Source organism: Poromitra crassiceps (genome assembly GCF_964638095.1).
Source record: "Poromitra crassiceps genome assembly, chromosome: 4".
Lineage (NCBI taxonomy): Eukaryota > Metazoa > Chordata > Actinopteri > Beryciformes > Melamphaidae > Poromitra > Poromitra crassiceps.
This window is the reverse complement of record NC_139626.1, coordinates 5,964,934-5,982,433: the sequence shown is the minus strand read 5'-3', so window position 1 is coordinate 5,982,433 and position 17,500 is coordinate 5,964,934. Positions and strand designations below refer to the sequence as shown.

Below are 17,500 nucleotides of genomic sequence, written 5' to 3'. Positions count from 1 at the left end.
GTCCTTTTCACAGCAGCAGTTTTGAGGTAGTAAAGCTGGAAGTAAAGCAGGCGACCAATAACATTAATGAGGGCCCTGGCTTTGGACCACCTAAATGGAATGGAACCATCCTTAATGGGTATTGGTTACACCTGCTTTACTTCCTGCTTTACCACCTCAAAACATGTGCTGTGAAAAGGGTCTACTTGGTGTGAAGATAAATGCGTTATGGCCAAACTTCTAGATTCCACATCACTATGGGATACCATCGTGTTTAAATTAGCATTGGTTTTTATTAGATTTTTCAAAAGGACTTCCATATTTAGTTTCAGAAAGCATTCAGACTTTTAGTGTTTATTTATAGGTTATTTGCCCTATGAGTTTCATAGTATTTATCAGTGTATGATTGTATTTCTAGAAGTTCTCTCCTATACACCTCTCTTGATTTGATTTTAACTAATGTGTATATACAGTGTACTACACACACACACACACACACACACACACACACACACACACACACACACACACACACACACACACACACACACACACACACACACACACACACACACACACATACATACATACATACATACATACACACACACCAACACCATTGGATGCCTGTCTAGTTTCATATGATACCAGGACCTTCTTAAAAATGAGCCCGTCACAGCCTTTGAAATACAGTCATGGCAGCTGCAGATGCCGGCATCCGCAAATCATTTGGTGCCCCCCCAAGCAAGGCAATTCACTGGTGCCCTTGGGCACTCGCACTATCCCATCTATCTATCTATCTATCTATCTATCTATCTATCTATCTATCTATCTATCTATCTATCTATCTATCTATCTATCTATCTATCTATCTACCTATCTATCTACTGTATCTATCTATCTATCCATCTATCTATATAAAAGGGAGCTAGGGCTCTGTCTGTTTGTCTGTCTGTCCCACTGATGACATCATCAGTGATGTCATAAATTCACTCACACACACACGAGACAGATACACACGCGCGCGCGCGCGTGCACACACACAAAGTCCCGTCAGATGCAGTGTGACATCATCAGTGATGTCATAAGAGGTTAGGATGTCATCAGTGATATCATAAAAGCAGCGTGACATCATCAGTGATGTCATAAGAGTCCCACTGATGATGCCATCATTGATGTCATAAGAGCAGAATCAAGTCCCAGGGGCAGACACTGAAAGAAGAAGCCAGCTTCAGACCAATTGTCTTCAGCCATGGACAGTTGTATGTTGCCAGCTCCAGGACAGGTGATCCAGCATCCCTGAAGTATGCCATCAAGGAGCAGCCAGGGCGAGGCCGCGCAGCGGGCGAGCTGCGTATGCGAGCTGCAGGGCCCGGGAATCGAGCGTGCGTAGCGCGCGAGATGCCTAGTGGACTAGAAACAGAGCGCGCGCTCCTTTGTAACCTACCGTGCCTTGTCGTCGTCGTCCTTCCTGTCCTCCTCCTCATCGCTCATTTCGACCGTCCCTCATTGGTTTCCCCTCGAGGTCTCGCCCGCTTTGTGCAGGTGCAGTTGAGCTATTGTGCGCCGCTGCCGCGCCAGAACCCTCTCCAATTATGGGATGGTGAGATAATCCGGCAAATGGTACCGATCGTACCACCTCTCTGAGGGGTGGGGAGAGCAGGTGGAATTCAGGAATGGCCACATGGAAAACCTCTTCCTTATTGGCCAGTCGATGGAAGGTGTAGTGGCCCTCTATGGAGGTGGTGGTGCTGGGTTTATACATGGTGTACTCACAGTTGAAGCCATGGACCTTCCCTGGAGTCATGACAGTACCAGTCCTGCACAGCCCTTGTTTTTTCTTCTTTTTGCCATTGTCGTCGGTGATTGTATAGTGACCCATGTCCAGCTGACAGGTGGCTTCTGGCAGAGAGTTACTCGACATCTCTATTCTGATGTGGTAGATGAAGCAGAAATGATGGACAGAGGAAGCCTCTGGCAGGAAGCAAGTGGAGACAGAGACGGTGATGTCACCAGTGGTCTTCACAAATTGGTTATCATACCTGAAGATCTGGCCTCTGATAATTGGATATTCTCCTGTGACAACGTTGTTGACGTAGGTGGTGAACCACTTTGTGAAACTAGAGCCAGTGATGAACATGTCGAATACAATGTCCATGGCTGAAGGACCGGGGAGTCTCAGACCGCGGTAGAAGATTTCAGACAGGTGTCGTCCCTCGGTCGGCTCCAGAACCAGAAACTGTCTGAGGCCCTGTAAGCATGTGGTGAGAGGGAGACAGTTTCTAAACCTATTCCTCTTCACAAAGACTCTGGCTGCAGTCTCCACGTCGAGCAGGTCCTCCAACCTCGTAGGAACACTGCAGGACCGTGGTAGGGACTTGCAGCCCATCAGCCCTCTCCCCGGTTCCTGTCCGTTGTGAAGGCGGTAGGAACAGCGATAGTCATCTGGAAGCTTGCAGCCAATCCGAGCCTCAATAGCATCAAGCTCTGCCTCCTTGGCTCCCTCTTTCAGTGATGCGACTATATCGGGACAGGGCTGACGCAGGAAGTCCTTCAGCTGCTCCCAGGCTCTCTTCAGGACGGAGTAGTGCTGCAGGTACCGACCCAGATCAGAGTAGTACAGTGTGAACAGACTGAGCCACGGCAAGTCGCTCGGCTTCCGCTCCATGTCAGTCAGCAGCCAGTATTTGAAGCAGAGGTTCTTCCACAGCTCGTCCTCACCTGACAACACATTCCACCTCCTGTTGACACAACTACAGTGCATCAAGTCCCTTAACTCCAGGAAGGAGAAGATGTGCAGCAGTGGGTCTGAAGGCAGATCATCTAGCCGTATGGACACTGCCATTGTTGGCCGTCTTGGCAGAACACTCAACAGTTACCGACCTCTCTGCTGCTGTGCACTTGAAACAGAAACTGCGTGGTTTAGTCTCAACCAGAGCCTGGATGGACAAACTCCCTGTTCTTTCGTCACAGATGACACACACACACACACACACACACACACACACACACACACACACACACACACGCAATTGGAGGTGCCGTGGAAAGTTACAATTCGCCCCATAGTCAGGTAAAATGTAACAGTATGAAGGTTTGCCTGGGTCCAGACCTTGAAATCTGCCCACTCCACTGAGTTGAATTCAGTCTGGTATCAGGCTAGAACAATGTAGCACTGTAGGTATTTACAGATGGCTAGGGCCAAAGTCAGAGTGGGACCAGCATCTCCCTCCTCAATCCAGTCCTCAAGGCCAACAGTGTCAGGCGAGTCTTGATGACCATGTTTGTGACATTTCTTCTCCCGAGGAATATACACAGTTCTGTCCACCCTGGGGGCTGTAGCAGAGGGGTTGGGAATATACCATTTTAGCTGCTCATTCTCAACTTGAAGAGCGTTTAGCTGCTCCTGTAAGATTCTCCATTGTTCCTCCATTTCACTCCTCTTAACAGTAGACCAAACAAAGAGGCCAATAGTTGCCATGGGTCCTAATGGGTTGAAGAAGAAGAAGAAGAAGAAGAAGAAGAAGACGAAGAAGAAGAAGAAGAAGAAGAAGAAGAAGAAGAAGAAGAAGAAGAAGAAGAAGAAGAAGAAGAAGAAGAAGAAGAAGAAGAAGCATCACCTGCTGTGATATCTATCGATGCTGAAAAGGCATTCGATCGGTTGGAATGGAATTTTCTCTGGTTTACTTTGAAGCGCATGGGTTTTGGTAAACAATTTTTGAATATGTTGACCACTTTATATAATAATCCATCTGCTCAAGTATTAACTGGAAGTCATCTCTCCCCCCAGTTCCCAGTTAGTAGAGGCTCCCGTCAAGGATGCCCTCTCTCATCGCTGTTATTTGCTTTATCACTTGAACCTTTAGCACAGAAAATACGACAGTCACATAATTTAACTTCAATTACAGTAGGGAACGTACAGAACTCTATTTCGTTATACGCAGATGACATTCTGCTATATCTGGATAACATAATATGCGACCTACCAAAGGTCATGGAGATTATTACATCATTCAGTACCTTCTCAGGCTATAAAATAAATGTTAAAAAATGTGCGCTTTTATCTTTAAGTAATGTATCAGATTACTCAGGATTGCAAACAGAAATGCCCATAGTATCCACATTTAAATACTTGGGTATACATATTTTTGCGTCTATTGACAAAATTGTCAACACCAATTATAAAATACTGTTCAACTCCATCAATAAGGACCTAGACAGATGGTTTAATCAAACATTGTCTTTATGCAGCCGAATATCAACTATTAATATGAATATATTACCTAAGATTAATTTTATTTCCAATATGCTCCCATTACCCACACCACCTCAATATTGGAACAGGATACAGGGCATTGTATCCAAATTTATTTGGAAAGGGGAGCGACCAAGGTTGAAAAGTTCAATTTTGTGTCAGAATAAACAGCAAGGAGGGTTTGGTTTGCCTAACTTTGAACTATACTATATTTCATTTATGCTCCATCCTTTAAAGAAGTGGTTTTCCCAAGATCCAAATACACCATGGCTCCTAATTGAGCGTGATAGTCTCTCCTTATAAATTAGAAGAAATTATTTTCTGTGGTTTGTCTCATAAAAATTGCCAGGAAAGATTTGGCCCTATCATATCTCATTCCATTCAAATATGGCAGAGGGCTGAAAAGCTGGGAAACTGGGATGTGAAATGGCATATACACACACCAATCTTTTCCGAAATAAGTTACTTTGCTCAGGTGGCAAACCATTGATCTTTCCCACATGGTCTAAAGGTGGCATCCATAACCTTTCCCAAGTTATCAATAAAGAAGGTCTAAGATCATTTGAGGATCTTAGAAAAACATATAATTTACCATCCACTTCTTTTTTTTTTACTTACAACTGAGGTCCATTATTCAAACTCTTGGAATTCCCTGTAACAATGCCCTTCCAATGCATCCATTACTCAATTTTATAATTTCTAATTCTATGTGTAAGGGCTTTGTATCTTTCATGTACAAGAAGTTACAAGAACTGACATGTCCTCCAATGAGTGTGACCAAAGTCTGGAATGTAGATTTAAAGAACTGTCAGGAGTCGATTAATTGGAAGAGAGTCTGGGAAAATGTAACCCTTTCATCCCGGAACTTTAATCACCAAATCATTCATTTCAAATTTATACACCGATTTTATTTGACTCGCAGGAAACGCTTCCATTTCCAGCTTTGTCCCACACCAATTTGCACACTATGTAATAAGAACGAATTAGGAACTTATTTACATATGATGTGGGACTGTCCAGATGTGAAACATTTCTGGTCTAGAGTCGCGCATGTGTTATCTGATGTAACTGAAATTTGTATTCCTATGCTACCTAATGTTTTACTTTTAAATGACGACTCTTTAATTAATCCTTCTAAGTCTCAGAGAACACTTTTACTTTTAGGGCTGACAGCTGCCAAAAAGATATTAATACTAAGGTGGAAGCCTCCTCACAAACTTCAGATTTCACATTGGATTCTTTCCTTATTAGATATTATTTCTTTGGAACTCTCTATAGTAAAATCTTCATATATAACTCAAAGATTATAAAATTTCATCTTCTGTGATTGTATACTGATGTACACCCAAGTTTTATGATTAGGTCCATTTATTTTTCTTGTAGTAAGAAAAAAAAAAGAAAAAAAAGGAGAAGGTAAAGAAAAGAGAGAGAAAAAAAAAAGTGTATTTCTTTATTTATTTTTTGTATGGTTATGTGTATGTGCTTGTGTGTATGTACAGCATGTGTGTGTGTGTGCATGCGCTCATTCACATAAATGTACCCGTTTTGTTTTGATAGTTTTTTCTTTGTGTGTGTGTGTATGTATGTCATGTACTGTACCATCCGGGGTAGGGAGGAGGGGAACCTTTAAGACTGGTGGACTAAACAAGACCGCCTTTATTGGGCAGGAGAAAGAGTATTACATTCTTTGTATGCTTATCTTAAAATGACTCATGCTCCTGTAATGGATAATGCATAATGGATGTAACAACTGATGATCTTGTCTTGTCTAACTGAATGTGTCCTAGTATGGAAATAAAATAAAAAATTTGATCAAAAAAAAAAAGAAGAAGAAGAATAATAGAGGTATCGAAGTCGTCACGGCTCAGTTGCCCATACCTTACCTTAACGGTACCACAGGCAGGGCCATCATCTGCTCTCATCTTCCAATGTGTGCTCGCTCTCTTTTCTGGCCTCTCTCTCCCCCTGGTGACTGGCCTCCTCACAGCTTTTAAAATCCTCGCCTTCTCACATGCAGCTCACTGATTGGCTCCTCCAGATTGGCTGTTCCAGCTGTATTAGCCTACTACTACTACTACTAATCACTATCAGGTTAATTGCTCACAGTCTTACACTAGTTCAGTGGGGCACACACACACACACGGCAGAAAAACACAACATAAACTACAAAACCTCAAAACCAAATAACTCCAAAATACCATTAAGACAAATAATCCAAAAATAATGAAAGCACAAATAATCAAAATGCATGCAAAAACTCACATCAAACCAAACATAAACAATTCAAATGAAAGAAATCAAGTTTCTACCATGTGGCAGCCCTCCCTACTTTAATGTTAGCACAGTCCCTGGCTGCAACATTATTGTCCTTCCAAAATCTCAGCATGGAGCTCTTGTTTGCAGGCTGTTCCAGGCTTTGGATGACCAAAGGTTGGCCTACTCACCGCCAAGCAGCCAGAAAGCGTCCATTGTTCCTCCTGTTGTCTCGTCCTCTGACATGCAGCCAGAGAGCGTCCACTGTTCCTCGTGTTGTCTCGTCCTCTAACATGCTGAAAGGACCAGAGAGCGTCCACTGTCCCTCCTGTTGTCTCGTCCTCTGACATGCTGAAAGGACCAGAGAGCGTCCACTGTCCCTCCTGTTGTCTCGTCCTCTGACATGCAGCCAGAGAGCGTCCATTGTTCCTCCTGTTGTCTCATCCTCTGACATGCAGCCAGAGAGCGTCCACTGTCCCTCCTGTTGTCTCATCCTCTGACATGCTGAAAGGACAGAGAGCGTCCATTGTCCCTCCTGTTGTCTCGTCCTCTGACATGCTGAAAGGACCAGAGAGCGTCCACTGTCCCTCCTGTTGTCTCATCCTCTGACATGCTGAAAGGACAGAGAGCGTCCATTGTCCCTCCTGTTGTCTCATCCTCTGACATGCTGAAAGGACCAGAGAGCGTCCAGTGTTCCTCCTGTTGTCTCGTCCTCTGACATGCTGAAAGGACCAGAGAGCGTCCATTGTCCCTCCTGTTGTCTCGTCCTCTGACATGCTGAAAGGACCAGAGAGCGTCCATTGTCCCTCCTGTTGTCTCGTCCTCTGACATGCTGAAAGGACCAGAGAGCGTCCATTGTTCCTCCTGTTGTCTCGTCCTCTGACATGCTGAAAGGACCAGAGAGCATCCAGTGTTCCTCCTGTTGTCTCGTCCTCTGACATGCAGCCAGAGAGCGTCCACTGTCCCTCCTGTTGTCTCGACCTCTGACATGCTGAAAGGACAGAGAGCGTCCATTGTCCCTCCTGTTGTCTCGTCCTCTGACATGCTGAAAGGACAGTTGCTCAACCCAACAAAACATCTTCCCTATTCCAAATTAAGTACAGATGAATGCAGAGGCCCCTATATTCAAAATATTAAGGAAATCCTCTCAGAGTCACATCATGACTATGATCTCCTGCCGTCAGAGCCGGCCCACCCTATACGCGAACTAAGCGGCTGCCTAGAGCCCCGGGAGTTGCAAGGGGCCCCCGCAAAAAAAAAAAAAAAAAATTGTAGTAGTTAAAACATAGTTTCAAGTTGACGTTTATTTATGTTTGTAGTTGAAACAAAAACATAAATACTGCATGGGCTACATACAGTACAACACAAAAGGCTGTTATTTACCCTTTGTCGCCACCTGGTGAGTAAATATATATGTAACTAAAACGATTAAAATTGACTTTTTTTCCCCATGTATCTACCGGTCCTTGGCACAAAAAAGGTTGGGAACCCCTGGTTTAACTGACCTGACAACCCCTATGGCTGCTGGCTTCTACACGCTTGCTTGACACTGATAGGGCTACAAACGAGTGTCATCATCGTCACGTTTGTTTGTTTTGCCCACCCCCCAATCCCCCACCCCCTGGGAGGGGGCCCCTAATCTATATCCTGCTTAGGGCCCCCAGATGAATAGGGCCGGCCCTGCCTGCCGCAAAGCATATCATAACATCCGGTCTCCCCTCTAGGATTTCATTGTATTTCCTATACACTGTACACATGTGGTGCTGGTTTTACTATCTGAGGGGGGCAGAGGCAGACCTTTTGATCCTTTGTCTCTGAAACTTCTTGGGCTGTCAGTCTTAGTTCATAACATCTATGCCTGACAAAGTGTGTGTGTACTCTGAGCAGTAGTCTGAGAAACCTGCTTTTTACCCCACAAGGCAATCACAACCATAAAAACAATCATATACATCAGAGACATGTTTTTATTTTGGGTCTGTCTTGGGGTCTATCTTTGTACATGAATGTATCAAGGTCAAAATGATCTGTAAACATCATACATGTATACAAATATTCTTATTTCATTTTATTTACTTTTAACAACACACCAGTGTGTTCACACTTTGCACACACTCTTAGATGTGTTTTTTAATGCTTAGTTTTGGTCTTACTTTAGTTTTAGTCATCTATAATAACCTCAGTATAGGCAGGCCATCAGTGGAGAGGAAAATTATAAATGTATCAAACTACACATTATGTGGTTGTACGTATATTCTCATCCTTCTAAAACGCTCTAATTCATTTTTGTCCTCTGTAAAGGACATAATTACCTGGTCTTAATTTCAAGAATCATAAGCTATGATGCTGAAGCCTGTTGCAGTCAGTGTCAGAATCAGAATCAGAATCAGAATGTCTGTCTGTGTGTCTGGACATCCTGGGCTTTTCAGTGATATCACATTTACTGATATGATGGTGTTTCTGCAGCTAAGATTGAGGGTGATTTTTAGAAAAGGAGTGTATTAAGTTTTCAGTGGCATACAATAACATATATGTAACCCTCTGAAAAGGACACTGTCTATGTCCTGTGTGGTGAACAATAGGACTTACTTATTTACCTGATTTTATAACATTTATTTTACAACACAGAACTGACTAAAGCAGAGAAAATGAACCGAGAACTGATGTCCACTACAAGGGTCATTCGATAAAAATATATATTTTTGAAAAACATTTCACTATATGTTTTTTAATAATCCAAAAGACTTGAATAATATTCCAAAAAATAAAATACTGTAACGTTCTGGTATTCGTCCAAGGAACTGGAGACTTGAAGTTGGTACAGGCTTTTTATTCTTGTCTTCACAATATAGCTCCTAGCAGCTAGCTTCGCTGCTAGCTCTGCAACCACCCGGTCAGCTCGCCCACATGGCCTGACTGGCCTCCGCCCCGGCCGCTGGTCACATATATCCCCTTCCCTCTAGGAACACACCCACACATATCAGTTCCTAGCCAAGCACGGCAACACCCCAATACACGTAATTACCCGATACGCTACATTTCCCCCACCCAACTTTAATGTCGCTTCCACGCGACATGCACAACCCACACATATCCCCCTGTACCAAAACACACCCAACACAACATTTTTCCCATCACCACATCAAAATCTAATTCCCACAAACCCCACAACATTTCAATTCCCCACAATTAGTCCCTTCTTTTTTTCCAACACCCCCGTCATAATGTCCAGTTTGCATCAGGTACTCCGTAATGTCTAGTTTTCCATTAGGTACCCCCATAATGTCTAGTTTCCCATTAGGCACTCCATAATGTCTAGTTTTGCATTATTTCCTTTCTTTTTCACACATTTCAATTCAACACAAGCCCCCCCATTTTCCTTAACTTTTCTTTTAAACCCCATTTCCATCCCCCCTTTTCCCCAGCTTCTGTCCCACCTGAAGCACACTAGTCCCGCTCAACCCCCAGTGGGGTTAGTCCTCTGCAGTGTAACTCAGCACGGTCCACAGCCCTCACACTCCCTGCAGTATCGCCGCACGTCCTCCTTTTGTTTTCCCCAGTAGTAAACTCTACGGATGCGGCTTATTGTCTCTTCAGGCCCAAAATGACTGGATTCAGGGCCCACATGCACCGCCCTCAGTGCCAATTTTCGCAGGCAACTAGGTACAAGCCACTGGAACCCCGCGCTTCCGTGCCCCTTTCTCTTCAAAATCCCCTCATCTAGACGCAGGTCCGAAAACATGTTCCACAGTCCCTTCGTGGCACCGGAACACTTGTGGATCTCCTCCACAGGGGGCCGGCGTCCGTTCGCCACCCACGCGAGCACCGGACCGATGTCAGCGTCCTCCGCCTGCTTGCGTTTCCACTCATACACGTCGACATCCCAGATGACCCTGTCGTCGTCGTCCAGCTCTTGCACTCGCTCGTCCTCCCGTCCCGCTCCCCCAGGGGGCGGCGTGTTGAGGACAGCAGGGCGAACACCATCGGCGTCGATCTCCACCTCGGCTTTCTGCAGTGCAGCCATGGGGGGTGTGTAGCGGCTAGGCTGGGCCGGTTCCCCCGGCGGTAACCCCCCAGGCTCACCTGGAGACTCGAGTGTCGCTTCCCCGACTGCCACAGCATTGCAGGTGATGTCTCTCCCTTCCTTCTGGCTGTTCAACACAATCCCCATTATCCTGATTGTCTCGTCACTGATGGTGATCTCCGCCACTACTGGCTGGTATGCAGAGCAGCTAGCCTGGGCCGGCTCAAACGTCACTCTCCTGCCCAGAACAACCGGCTCTGCACTGCCCCGTTGCTCCGCTGCTTGTAGCTCAGGCTGCTCCACTGCTCCGCTACTCCGCTGCTCCTCTGCCTGTTGCTCCGGCTGCTCCCCCGGCTGTGTGTCTCTTCCAGCGTCCGCACTCTTAGTGCAGTCTCTGGCTAAATGTTCAGGCGACTGGCAAGTCCAACAAAGCCTCACCTGTCCGCCGCCTGCACGTCTCTCCTCTCTCGCTGTCTTCCAGTCCCCGACACCTTCTCGACACTCTCTAGCTAGATGTCTGATCGCGCCGCATGCCCAGCAGGCTCCCTGCTGTCCATGTCGTTGTCCCGCATACTCGGTCCGTCTCCCGGGACCGCCTCGGCACCACCTCGCCACGTGGCCCGGCTCTCCACAGGTCCAACACAGTCTATTTTGTGGCTCCTCCGGCCGCTCTCCACACTGCGCTCCCTCCGCGCTCAACTTGTCCACACGCCGCCCGACTTCCCGCAGCGCCCGCCACAGCTCCATTACCCAGGCAGGAATCGCCTCCGCCAGCCATCTGACCTCGCTCAACAAACGGGCCTCCATGCCCGCCAGCATCGAGCTGATCCCCGCCGTCAGCTCCCCTTTCCTCCCGTTCACCGATGGCCATTCTCCGCGCACCATCGCACGTGGTCTTAGCAGCTAGCAGTTAGCAGTTAGCACCCCTGGTAGCTAACTTACTAGCGCCAGGTCTTGAGCCAAAAAGCCGCACCACCCGTCTCTTTTGCCGTTCCTTCTCACCCTCTCCCCTCTCGGCCGAATCAGAGGCGTTACCGCTTTACTTGCTGACACCAATGTAACGTTCTGGTATTCGTCCAAGGAACTGGAGACTTGAAGTTGGTACAGGCTTTTTATTCTTGTCTTCACAATATAGCTCCTAGCAGCTAGCTTCGCTGCTAGCTCTGCAACCACCCGGTCAGCTCGCCCACATGGCCTGACTGGCCTCCGCCCCGGCCGCTGGTCACATATATCCCCTTCCCCCTAGGAACACACCCACACATATCAGTTCCTAGCCAAGCACGGCAACACCCCAATACACGTAATTACCCGATACGCTACAATACTAAAACCTTTTTTCCGCTGCCAGGTCTCTTAGGAGAGGATGCAGTATTACGTCATTCACCTGCACTGTATTTATGTGAAAGTGAAACATTTAGGCAGAGTAAAATAGTGTGAGACGTGTGAACGTCCAGGACTTGAGTGAACTTAGAGTGAGCTTGGAGTGGGGGAGGAAAACACTGTGTTATTTTCTTAACAGAGACAGTGTGACAGTGTCAAGTTCAAGCAGAACAATCTGTGGCTGAGGAGGTTCACCACATCTTCTCTTATCTCCAAAACAACAAGAAAAGAATGTTGGCTCTTATACTGCCAACAAATAATACATTTATAGATCAATGGTTCTCAAACTTTTTCATGTCAAGGACCCCTAAATGGTCACAAATTAGACCATGGACCCCCATTTGCTTTTGCTTGTACATGTTGTACAGAAAGTGTATTAGACCCATGACCAGAATAGTCATACATTCTGGCATTGTGTTACTAATGGATGGAATTATAGTGAGAATAAATGTTTGCCCTTTTTTGCTGGGCACCCCCCCGGGAACATGCCCAGATGTGAAAACAGTTTTGGGATTATTCTCGGAATTCAGGATCAGGATATACTTTATTGTCCCCGAGAGGAAATTTGTCTTGGACAACAGTGCTACATACAGCTGCATGCCTGCATCATAAAAAGACAACACAAATGACAAAATGACATAACAGGAACAACAAAGGTCTACACATTTTTCGTGAAGAGATGCACCTTACATATGAAGTGCATGGAGTTGTATTGCAACTGACCCGTCAAAGGAAAAGACCAGCAGGGGTTGTAGCCATTTCAGTGGTCTGTACAGACCATTGGTCTGTACCACTAGGGGGCGCTAAAGCGAATGGTCCGGACCAGTTGGTGTGGTCCGTCACTGTACCACGGACCACTGGTGTGTGGTCGGTCAGGTGGTCAGTGTGGTCTGTCACGTGGTCCGTCAGTGTTCCTTCTCATTTTAATGCATGGTCAGTCAGCACAGACGCTCTGACCATGGTCCGGACCACTTAGTGTGTGGTCGGTCAGCTGGTCAGTGTGGTCTGTCACGTGGTCCGTCAGTGTTCCTTCTCGTCACAATGCATCAGTCAGCGTACAGGTGCTCTGACCATGGTCCGGACCACTTAGTGTGTGGTCGGTCACCTGGTCAGTGTGGTCTGTCACGTAGGCTACGTGGTCTGTCAGTGTTCCTTCTTGTCACAATGCATCAGTCAGCGTACAGACGCTCTGACCATGGTCCGGACCACTTAGTGTGTGGTCGATCAGGTGGTCAGTGTGGTCTGTCACGTGGTCCGTCAGTGTTCCTTCTCGTCAAAATGCATCAGTCAGCGTACAGACGCTCTGACCATGGTCCGGTCGATTTAGTGTGTGGTCGGTCAGCTGGTCAGTGTGGTCTGTCACGTAGGCTACGTGGTCCGTCCGTGTTCCTTGTCGTCTTAAGGCATCGTCAGTCAGTGTACAGTGGTCGTGACCATGGTCACGACCACTTGCCTTGATGTGTGGTCGGTCATGTGTGCCTGTGGTCTGTCACGTAGCCTACGTGGTCCGTGTTCCTTGTCATCTTAAGGCATGTCAATGACCATCATTGTTGGGCAGTTACTAAAGAGCACTGCAGGAAGATAAGCTATAGAGGGAACACTGACCACACAAGGCGGAGGACCACGTAACGTACGTGACAGACCACACTGACCTGACCGACCACACACGGGGTCCGGACCATGGTCGGTGCGTCTGTACACTGATCATAAGACGAGGAGGAACACTGACGGACCACGTATGTGACAGACCACATGACCGACCACACAGTGAAGTGGTCATGACCATGGTCAGTGCGTCTGTACGCTCACTGCGATGCGAGGTTTCTACAAAGCTGTCATGGCATTATTTTCCAACTGGGCTGAGCGGCCTGGCAGAATGAGTTTGTCTTCATGGCTGAGCTGACTGAGGAAATGTGTTAAATCAATTTAAAAAACTCTATTCAAAATTATTTATCTCCCATGCATATCTAAAAATTAATATGTCTAAGTTCTAGTTCTTTCCTCCTGTCATTCGTTCAGGGTGCCCTAGATTAACTTACATGGTATTTTGTTGGCTTTGTTGTGGCACAGGGGAATTCTTGCATCCATGTAATCACACAGACTTATTCCTGTTAATTCTTTTATTCTCTTCACTGGAATTTTCCCATGTCTCCTTTATGTGCATCATTTTCCCATGGTGCAGTAGTCTCTTAGAACAGACGAGTTGGCTTCTGCAATTTTCAAATGCTTCCACCATACCGTCTGTACTTCGTGGGGGAGAATCATGCACCAACCGGAATGGGAAGTAGAAAGGCGGGTTTTCCGCTCATTAGTCCAATCAGAATCGCAGAAAGGCGGGTCTTCTGCTCATTAGTCCAATCAAAATCCAATATGCCGCATTTTTCGTGGACACACCTGTCGTGATTGGTCGGATTCCGTCGAACTTCTTTCCTGTCTGAAGGTTTTTTCCCAACTTCCTTGTGCATGTTCTGGGGGTGTAACGTACAGACTGTATATAGCTGCATTCGCCGGATGTAGATGAGACAGTCTGTTTTAAGAGACTAGTGGTGCAGCCGAGGGCAACACAAGCCAAACTCATGTGAGTCAGTCAGTCAGTGAGGTGATGCACATCGTCAGAATGCCCTCTGGGTGAAGCACACAGAGCGTGGGCCTGTAACTTAGGGGATCTGTGCTTGTTTTCTCCTACAATCGGTTTCCTCTGGTGAAATAGAGCCACAGGGAGCAATAATTTCCTCTTGCCAATAAGATATTGCTAAGGGCATAATTTCATCTTCCGCTCAATAACAAGCACAATATTGTTCTTTATTATTGTCTTTTATTTGCTACACAGCATTTCAATAGATGTCTGCAAGATCCGACTCCTCTCTCAATTTGGTTGCACCTTTGGTGATCAGCCATTGCTGTGATGATTTTGCTCTGCATCTTTTCGATGTGTTTTTTTCTGTCGATGACGTTTCATTTTCTTTTGTTAATATTTCCTTTGTCTGTTCTTCCATGGTGGCTATCGCTGCTCATGCCAACTAGGTTACTCAGTTCTAGGCTACGCAATTCTTCTTCTCCAAAGAAACTGCTGTGAAACAGCTGGGAACAAAACACATCACTTTCTAGGTGTGCAAGAGGAGTTAGCATCTCAGAGCTACTTGACACCGACTGTTTAGAGGTGTGTTGTATCTTGTGAAGAACAGTCTGTCTACAACATCCTATACTTTGGAAGACTTTAATGAACCATTTGGTGTGGCATACCCTCCCTCACCTGTGAGGGTGCGAGGCCCTAATTGTTCCTGGGAGCTGATTCGACAAGCAAGGCTCCAGCGATGAAAAGGCATGATCGCAGTAATTATTGATGACAGCAATACATATAAATGATCGGGTATTATGTTAAAACTAGGTGTAGGCCAGTATTGTCTAGTTGTGATTTAGTGTTCAGGGGGATGGGGGCTGTTCTGAGCTGCCGTGGGTCCTGACCACCTGACCGACCACACACGGGGTCCGGACCATGGTCAGTGCGTCTGTACACTGATCATAAGACGAGGAGGAACACTGACGGACCACGTATGTGACAGACCACATGACCGACCACACACTGATGTGGTCGTGACCATGGTCAGTGCGTCTGTACGCTGACTGCGATGCATTAAGAGGAGAAGGAACACTGACGGACCACACTGACCACCTGACCGACCACACACTAAGTGGTCCGGACCATGGTCAGAGCGTCTGTACACTGACTGATGCATTTTGACGAGAAGGAACACTGACGGACCACGTACAGACCACACTGACCAGCTGACCGACCACACACTAAGTGGTCCGGACCATGGTCAGAGCGTCTGTACGCTGACTGATGCATTTTGACGAGAAGGAACACTGACGGACCACGTGACAGACCACACTGACCAGCTGACCGACCACACACTAAGTGGTCCAGACCATGGTCAGAGCGTCTGTGCTGACTGACCATGCATTAAAATGAGAAGGAACACTGACGGACCACGTGACAGACCACACTGACCACCTGACCGACCACACACCAGTGACGGACCACACCAACTGGTCCGGACCATTCGCTTTAGCGCCCCCCTAGTGGTACAGACCAATGGTCTGTACAGACCACTGAAATGGCTACAACCCCCTCTCCACTGAAATCTGTTACTCACAGGAAATGGACACTGAAATCTGTTACTCACAGGAAATGGACACTGAAATCTGTTACTCACAGGAAATGGACACTGAAATCTGTTACTCACAGGAAATGGACACTGAAATCTGTTACTCACAGGAAATGGACACTGAAATCTGTTACTCACAGGAAATGGACACTGAAATCTGTTACTCACAGGAAATGGACACTGAAATCTGTTACTCACAGGAAATGGACACTGAAATCTGTTACTCACAGGAAATGGACACTGAAATCTGTTACTCACAGGAAATGGACACTGAAATCTGTTACTCACAGGAAATGGACACTGGCTTCTCTCCCCCCCATCAATTTATTTATTTTTCTTACATTAGGCATCAATGCTGAAAAATGAACTGTACCTGGCTACTGGCTCCATATACCGGCTAAATATCTCAATGGCTCCAAACAAGACCTCATGTTCTCCGGCCCCACTTGTTTTTTGTTTATGTATGTATACTGTATGCATGTAGGCTATGTGTATGTATGTATGTATGTATGTATGTATGTATGTATGTGTGTGTGTGTGTGTGTGTGTGTGTGTGTGTGTGTGTGTGTGTGTGTGTGTGTGTGTGTGTGTGTGTGTGTGTGTGTGTGTGTGTATGAATGTATGTACGAATGTATGAATGTATTTAGGTTTGAATTGTATATGTGTAACCTGAAATACAGTAGCCTACTGACAAAAATAAAATACAGAAGACAAATAATAATTCTGACTTTACACTCACACTTCTGACTTAATTTATTCTCAGAATCTATCTCGTAATTCTCGAGTTTAATTTGGAAACTTTTCTTCTCTTCTCCCCCCGCATCATCCTCTTCTCCATCATCTCCAGTCTATATAGAAACAGTGGAAGCCCATCAGACACAATGAGAGAACCGCCGTGTGCAGCAGCAGTATATCGAGGTGGTGTTTGGTAGCTATTCCTTCTGAGATCAGTAGAGGGAAATGTTGGACACATTTCGCCTCCACTCCACCCGAGACAATAAAAACAAGGCAAACCCTACAGAGAGGGGCAGCATCTCAGCACAGGCTCTATAGGCATCCGAGAAATGTCGGAATAGTCGATATATAGCTCGGCAAAGAGAGAATGGATACATGGCCGCCGTCGATCTGGGACTAGAGATGTAGTCGCAAGGAAGATGCCAGCCAACTACATCTCTCGTTTGCTCCTCTTCGTCTCGATCTCCTCCTGCACGGTTTGGGAGGCACTCCTCGCCAAATCTCTTCCAGACCAGGGAGCATTTGGTAAGCTCGCCATACGGGGATGCAGGAGCAGCACAATGACAAGATGGGAGTGGTTGCCTTTTTTATCTCATAGCTTTTGTCGACACAAACAGCCATAACAAAAAAAATAACAACACGAGAACGCTAAAGAAATAGATTCGCTTTTTTTTCACGGTTGGATTTTCTGGCGAATCCGCTTTCATC

General features: G+C 46.2%; 1 protein-coding gene and 1 pseudogene across 2 annotated transcripts in view; one reads left to right on the top strand and one right to left on the bottom strand.

Moving 5' to 3' along the window:
* Positions 1-1,462: 1,462 nt before the first annotated feature.
* On the bottom strand, positions 1,463-2,824 carry LOC310775011 (F-box only protein 3 pseudogene; annotated as a pseudogene). The gene has a single exon. The product of its transcript is annotated as an F-box only protein 3 pseudogene (transcript).
* Positions 2,825-17,211: 14,387 nt separating this feature from the next.
* fam171a2b (family with sequence similarity 171 member A2b) overlaps positions 17,212-17,500 on the top strand; it is a gene marked incomplete at both ends in the record, with an annotated part of 10,995 nt that continues 10,706 nt past the window's right edge. Inside the window, one exon of the mRNA XM_083635087.1 lies at positions 17,212-17,317. Coding sequence (XP_083491213.1) covers positions 17,212-17,317 — 106 coding nt within the window. The remainder of the gene's footprint in view (positions 17,318-17,500) is intronic.